Source organism: Solanum tuberosum, unplaced genomic scaffold (assembly GCF_000226075.1).
Source record: "Solanum tuberosum cultivar DM 1-3 516 R44 unplaced genomic scaffold, SolTub_3.0 scf00078, whole genome shotgun sequence".
Taxonomy (NCBI): domain Eukaryota; kingdom Viridiplantae; phylum Streptophyta; class Magnoliopsida; order Solanales; family Solanaceae; genus Solanum; species Solanum tuberosum.
Genome location: NW_006239005.1, coordinates 367,211 through 375,203, shown reverse-complemented (window position 1 = coordinate 375,203; position 7,993 = coordinate 367,211). Strand labels below are relative to the sequence as shown.

Here is a 7,993-nt window from a genome sequence, read left to right as displayed (position 1 = left end):
TCAGAGTTTTCATTGTATCCTTGCATACATACAACGTTACTATTGTATTTCTAAATACAAAGAGTTGTTATCCATGTTTTAAAGCTTTTCTTTATCCTGCATTTATTATACTGCTTTATATTGAAATGAGTTTAGTTGAGATGAGTTGAGACCAGGTTTGTTCTTTCAGTTCCCCTTTCAAGCTTATGTGTTGTTTTAGTATTCCCCTCGCATGCTCGTACATTCAATGTATTGATGTCATTTGGCCTGCATCATTTTATGATGCAGATACAGGTAACCAGGATCATCATTCAACGCTTCGTTGATCCAATCGAGCATTCAGAGTCTTGTGGCGAGCCTCCTTGCTTTCCGGAGGGTCCCTATTTACATTACTCTAGTAGTTTTCAGTTGTTAGGATGATCAGGGGTCTTGTACCGACATCCCTCATAGTTTAGAGGCTTCATAGACAGTTAGATAGTTCTTTTGTCATTATCTTGTTATTGGCTTATGTTGAATCTTGAGTTGCTTCTTTGGCTAAGTTGAATGTTATTTCTAAACATTCTCAGTTATCTATTCAGACAGTTTATTTAAGATTGTATTTAAGTACATTTACTGTTGAGTATATATATATATATATATATATATATATATATTAGTGTATTCCTCAATGTATCCTCAATGTATACTCACTGATTGTACCTGAGTGTATATTGACTATATACACTATACACTCTGGATACATCATGCATCCAATATGGGACTCAAAAAAACGAATTTAAAAAATAGTAGATAGTAAGTTCTCACAAGTTGTCAAAGTTGTACTCCTTTTGTCCCAATTTATACCGACACTTTTTATTTTTTGAGATTCAAACAGTTTAAATTTGATAGTAAATTTGCGCATGAAAACTTCAAATATTTTAAAATGAAATATATATATTTATAAACCAAGTAAAAAATAACATAAGTCACAATAAATGATAGTTCAAAATATTCAAAGAATATATGAAAAATTTACACATAAATTGAGACGGAGGAATTGACATCTTTTGGTCTGAAATTTTCAATTGTATCTGATTGGCCTATTGGGTGATGCTCTCACCTATATAAGGAATGTTTTGGTTCTCATTTTATACACACCAAAAGAAAGAGAGCAAATAGAGAGTATAGTCCACAAATTATTTAGTCTGTGGAAAAATAGAGTGGGGTTAATATTGAACCATCCAAATTTCATTAGTTCAAATCTGAAATAAAATATGTTAAGAAACATAAATTATGAAAAAGTTTTAACAAATACTTGTAAACTACATTATACTCCTTTGGTTCCCTTGTGCTTGTCCCAATTGAACTTCACACATCTATTAAAAAAATATTGATTAATATGACTATTTTACTACACTGCCCCTATTAAATGATATTTGGTATTAGGTTTTGAAAAATAATTTGAGGAATAAATAATTAATGCTAAGGTAAAACATGAAATTTTTTTTATCGTTTCTTGATATATTAAAAGTGACAAGTAAAAATGAAAATCTATTTTTAGAATAGTTGACAAGTAAAAGTGAGCAACCATGAGGTCTTTTCATGTTTAAATCCCAACAAAAATAAAAATATTAGGTGAACTTTCTCATCCGATAATCTTTTTTCCTTATAGGGTTAATAGGAAAAGGTCTAACTAGCTGACACTAGACGATTACACCATATCAATTGTTACCTAAAATGTGATTTTTCGTTATTATATAACAATTGATTTAACAATACGATATAATAAAATTTAAGTAACAATCACAATATTTTAACTAACAAGAGAATACATGTAACAACCATCCAAATAAGTTGTTAGTGTTGTTAAGAAGTATTGGCAAATCGCAATCAAATTAACCTGTACAGTTGGGAAGAAATATAATGCAAATTTAAGACGTTTTAAACGACCTAAACACAGTCATTAACTATATAATTTAATGAAGTGTAAAATTGTAACCTCTCCAAGTGGACAGTTAGTAAGTATTTAGTACTATTCTTGTTAAATGCCTGAAAAAACAGATATTTATATTGGATTCATAATTTTTATTTTGTGGGTCTTGAATTATACTTATTTTATGCCATTAGATTTTGAATTAATTATTTATAAATATTAAGCAATTTCTTAATACAATTACAAGTTTGAGTCAACATTAAGAAAAATCATTTTATATATATATATAAACTATTTCATTTATCTTTAAAATATCTTGAATTATCAATTCTGAATTGTACCAAATAAATTAAAATAAAGAGAGTAATGTTTTTTTTAAAAAACGAAAACTGAGTTTTCAATACCGTCCCATGCCCACCCCTACCTTCATCCCTTGCGGCATCTAGTGTGGTATAAATAAATGGTATGTGAAGAAACGTGAAAAACTTTTATTTCTGACAATTTTTAAGTAATTCATAAATCATATGTATGTACAATATTACCTCTCACTTTTTTCTTTTCAGAAAAAGTTTGTGATATGTAAACAATCTTTCCCTTATTTTTAGATCTCAACAAAATCTAACTCTATATGACACACACAACAACACTCATATTAAAGAGGTATTTTTCTTCAAGATTTGATTAGTAGAGTAGAGCCATGGGTTGGAATTTCTTTACTATCTTCATTGTGCTACTTTTTCATCACTCAAATGCAAATTCAAAGCAGAGTTGCAACTTTTTCGAAGGAAGTTGGATTGAAGATGAAACTTATCCTCTCTACAATTCAACTCAATGTCCATTCATTGAACATGAATTTAATTGTCAAAGGAATGGCCGTCCTGACCAAGATTATCTCAAGTATAGATGGCAACCACATGGATGCTCCTTACAAAGGTAACTCTAATAACTCACCAGTCGTTGAATTGCTCGTAGCTAACATAATATTGTGTTGTGAATTTATTTATCATTAAATAGAATTGACTAGAAAATTTGTGTTTTTTTTCTTTACTAGTGTATGAGTTTTGACATGAAACTTGTAAATAATGTTATTTGATTCTTGGTTTTGAATCTTTCTAAGTCTAAAAATGTTTAATTATAATCTATGTTGAAATGTGCAATGATTTATGAAAGTGATGGAGGCTAGAGGTTAGATTGATGGAGGAGTGTCCGTGAGCCTTGAAACAAAGGTTCGCTTGGTAGCTGATTTGAAAGTGAGTTATTCAAGTATTAAATTCAGAATCAGTTTGATAGCTAATTAAGAAATAAATTATTATTCATATAAAAATCAATATGGTGTTTGATTTGCAATTTTAAAATCCGTATAACTAACATAATTTTATACATACATAAGTCATAAAAAAATCAATGTACTATTTTATACGAGATGAAATCACTAACACATGTATTATTAATACTACAAAAAGCTAACAAATGAGCTTGAATGCTTATAAATAGTATGGTGACCCGTGACCACCCCCAGAAAAGTGGCAGCTTTAATAATGATTTCTCAATGGGGAATCTCGAACACAATGATACATACATTTATGTAATTAATTTACATATGTAATAAACGTTTGTGAATACACAAGTCAAAAGTATCTAATATAAACACATTAATTATTATGTTTAGGTGCTGAATTGAAATATATTGTTAGAGTTGTTGATGTATTCAATCAAAAGAAAAACATTTTTTAAGAGAGAAGAAACCAATTAAGATCTTGACCACTTGATGAAGATCTATACATGATCTGTTTAAAGTAGGTTTTAGATCTCTAAATCAAATTAAACTTGGCATATTTTAGTCAATTATATTGGAGATTACCACAAAAGTAACATATCTGAACATAGGTCCCCCCCCCCCCCTCTTCATGTACTAATAAGAAAATACTACAAAAAAATTGTTTTTTGTGAAGGGGCCACACTGTAGGGTGTCTAGGATGTGTGTTTTGTTGTGTTTTAAAAGGTGTGAATGGAAAATGAAGAGTTGCGACTTTTATGAAGAGTTGTAAATTTTATGAAAAGTTGCGACTTTTATGAAGAGTTGCGACTTTAATGAAAAGTTGTGACTTTTATGAAAGGTTGTAAAGATTGTGACCTTTCCAAAGGTTGTGACCTTTCCGGTAAGTCACAATAAGAACTTTTTCACACTACCCTTTGTTTTCTATAAATTGAGGGATTTCCTCTCATTATAGTTGAACGAATTTTTCTGGACTTCTTCTACTACTACTAAATCTAGTATTCTAAGTGTACTTTACTGCCGTTGAGTGGTTCGCTGACACCGTGATTTTAGGTACAGATACACTGGTGAGTAAGATCGTTCTATCCCGAGAGGATATATTCCATTAACCTCGGGTACTTGAGGGGAATAATTTCCTTAAGGGGACACTGTGCATTCAGTGGACTCTATTTTCTTTCTTTGAGAAAAATAGTTTTATATTGTTTCTAATTTGTTTCTAATTCTATTTTTTTCTACTAGTTTTAATTTTCTAATTTGAAAATACTCTTTAAATTTTATTGTTTCTTACCAAGTTCTTTAAAGTTTTGTTTTAAGTATCTTAGGAATATAAGATGAACAACATGTTTTATGTCTTTCAACACTTGCTTTTATAAGGTGTAGGGTCCCTCTCACTTCTTTTTCTTTGATTTCCAGTTGTAAAATAATCATTTCATTATGGTGGATAAACTGTCACTATAAACTTTATTAGACCTTGTACAATGATGTGTTATTTAAACAGACAATAATCATTTCTTCTTTATGCTTTGGAGAGTTTGGTACATGGAATATGATAATCAAGGATATTCCATGAGTTGAGATATCAGATGACATTATTTTATCCTACCTTTTATAATGGATAGTAATGATACCATTTTAGTACAAATAATGTGATAAGATAAGCAACTAAATTGTACTTACAAAGTATGAAAATGCGCCATGTTACTTGGTGATATCTTGTCAAATAATTAAATTATAGTATCATAATTCATAAATTTCAAATTCCGTATGCAGATTTGATGGAGGGGCATTGTTGGAGAAATTGAAAGGGAAAAGCATAATGTTTGTGGGAGATTCCCTAAGCCGAAACCAGTGGCAATCACTTGTATGTCTTCTTTATACATCACTCCCTAACACCAAATACAACGCAACCAGAGTTGGTGATGTCTCTTTATTCACTTTCTTGGTACGTATGTACGTAATTTCTATATCATTTTAATTCCCTTGATATATACATACACCATTTGAGTTTGTACATATTTCAGGATTTTGAACTTGACGTGATGTTGGATCGAAGTGTGTATTTAGTGGACGTTGTGAGGGAAGAAAGGGGAAGAGTATTAAAATTAGACTCAATTGAAGGTGGCAAGTTGTGGAAAGGAATTGACATGCTCATTTTCAACACTTGGCATTGGTGGAACCGCAGAGGAACCACTCAACCGTTAGCTCTAACTACTTTTTTGGCACAACTTTTTTTCAAATTTCATATTTTTTAGCTAACCTACTACATGAAAGTAATCGTTAAAAAACATATCAATATATTGATTTTGTCACCTTTTATATTTTGTAGATGGGATTACATTGAAATAGGAGGTCAATATTATAAAGACATGGATCGTGTTGTTGCTTTTGAGAGAGCTTTATTTACATGGGCTAAATGGATTGACACCAACATTAATCCTGCAAAAACTATAGTGTTCTTTCAAGGAATTTCCCCATCTCATTACAAGTAAGTTCGATATATGACTTTATTTTCTAAGTATTGTCACATGGATATTATGTAGGTTACTCAAATAAAAATCGGACTATATATATTTTTAGGATACAATATAAAAAAGAGAAAATTTCATAAATAGCAAAGAGATTAAACTTAATCACACTCCGATCCATAGCTACAATTTGCTTAATTACGTTTAATATCTATAGTTTTGTTTGCTATGAGAATTTCCGTTTGTATATTTAGCTTCCAATATACAAACATGGTAGGTATATTCAAATTATGTATTTATACATTTAGGAATTTTTCAAAACTTTGTTTGTATATTTCTCTTGTCATAGGAATTTTTCAGAACTCTATTTGTATATTTCGCTTGCCAATATACAAACATAGTAATTTATTATGAATTATTCGTAACTTATACAAATCAAATGTATCAACAAATCATATACAAATAGCTAGGGTAAGCATATACAAAATCTGAATTTATACAATCAGAAATCGATTTATACAAATTCTAGATTTATAGCAAAATTTAAGAAACTGTAGTCACTAATCATAAATATCTGAAACTATAATAACTATGGAGCCTAATATACTATAAATATTTGTCATTTCACGTAATTTTTCCTATAAGAAGAAAAGATCAACATGTTTATATATATATATAGACATGGTTAAGTTGTTACAAAAATTAGTTTTGCGACCTTATTAGTAAACAATAAATTGGAAGTTAAATGACCATTATCCTATGTGACTATATTATGTTAACGATTCGAATTTCATTCATCATTCTACTTGATCATTCGCGTTAATTTTTACCTTGGTTTTTACCTTGGTGAAACCAACAGTGGTACCGATTGGAATCAACCAGGGGTGAAAACTTGCTTAAGGCAAATGCAACCAATAAGTGGTTCAACATATCCAGGAGGGTTACCCCCAGCATTGAGAATTTTGAAGAAAGTATTGTACACAATTGAGAAGCAAGTGACATTGCTTGATGTCACAAATCTTTGCTTATTGCGTAAAGATGGACATCCTTCAATTTATGGGCTAAGTGGAATGGATTGTAGTCATTGGTGTTTAGCTGGAGTTCCTGATATTTGGAATGAAATACTATATAACTTTATAGTAACAACGTAACTGGTAAAATTATTTTTATGTTACCTGATTTGAATTGTGAAAGCAACCTCCTATAGAATTGATCTTTGTGATCCAAATCTTTTCCTAGTGCACGGATGATTAGAGAAAAGAATAATTACTTAATTGAACACATTCATTATGTAGTTCTATTTCATTAATTGTTACTTCAATCTTCAATAATCACTTTTAGTTTAGTGTGTATCACATTTAGTAATAAATATCCAATAAAGATATGAATGAATATCTATGTCTTCTATTAAGTTCCATTAATCTCGCAAAAGAATTTTGCGAATTAACAGACCTAGTGTTCCAAAAAATCATCTTTGTATTCATTGATTACTACTTGTTCCTCTGTCCTTGCTTCTCCGATCCTTGTACACCATTTTACATCCATATATATTAACATTATTTTTAACAACATTTATAATAATATTCACAATCTTAATTATTCGTTGTTCTTATGATAATATATTTCTCTATTAAAAAATTACATTTTATAAATACAATTTTTATTAGAATATAATATAAGTTGAATGTATTTGCCTAATTCTTATGTTTATTTATATTTTGATTTCTCTCAAAATGTTCACTCCACTACTAAATTTTATATTTTTAATTAAATAGTATTATTCACTTAAAAATTATATTTTATATATAAATTAAAATGTAGATAACTTTAATCATAAATTTTCTTTCTTTTAATAAACTTAAAATGGAAGTTTTATTTTTAAGCTAAATAAGATGAAGGTGTTATTTTTAAACTAAATAAGGTGAAATTTTTATTTTTAAGCTAAATAAGATGAAAAATTTATTTTTAAGCTAAACAAGATGGAAGTTCTATTTTAAGTTAAATAAGATGAAAGTTTAATTTTAAAAACACATGGCACAATCATGGAAATGCATACCCAAAAATATTTAAGCTATATAAGATGGAAAATTTTATTTTTAAGAATGAATAACTAGTGCAAAGAAAATGTAAAAAAAAAAAAAAACTAAATAAGGTGGAGGATATTTTTGTAAACAAACAACTTATTCTTAGAAATTATGCAATGAATATAAGTTTGAATATGACAAACCAAACAAGCAACAAAAATTAATCACACCATAACTAATCCTAGCATAACTAATCTCAGCATAACTTATCCCAGTATAACTTATCCCAACATAACTAATCACAACAAAACTTGTATTTAAACCAAACGACCCCTTA

The 7,993-nt window shown here is 29.0% G+C and overlaps 1 protein-coding gene across 1 annotated transcript; it reads left to right on the top strand.

The window, feature by feature from the left end:
- The first annotated feature begins 2,319 nt into the window (after positions 1 to 2,319).
- Positions 2,320 to 6,972, top strand: LOC102604720 (protein trichome birefringence-like 41). The gene is made up of 5 exons (XM_006346524.2): positions 2,320 to 2,824; positions 4,938 to 5,109; positions 5,189 to 5,364; positions 5,494 to 5,652; positions 6,492 to 6,972. The coding sequence occupies exons 1-5, from the start codon at positions 2,589 to 2,591 to the stop codon at positions 6,781 to 6,783; spliced, it is 1,035 nt and encodes a 344-aa protein (XP_006346586.1). The 5' UTR covers positions 2,320 to 2,588; the 3' UTR covers positions 6,784 to 6,972.
- Positions 6,973 to 7,993: the final 1,021 nt, after the last annotated feature.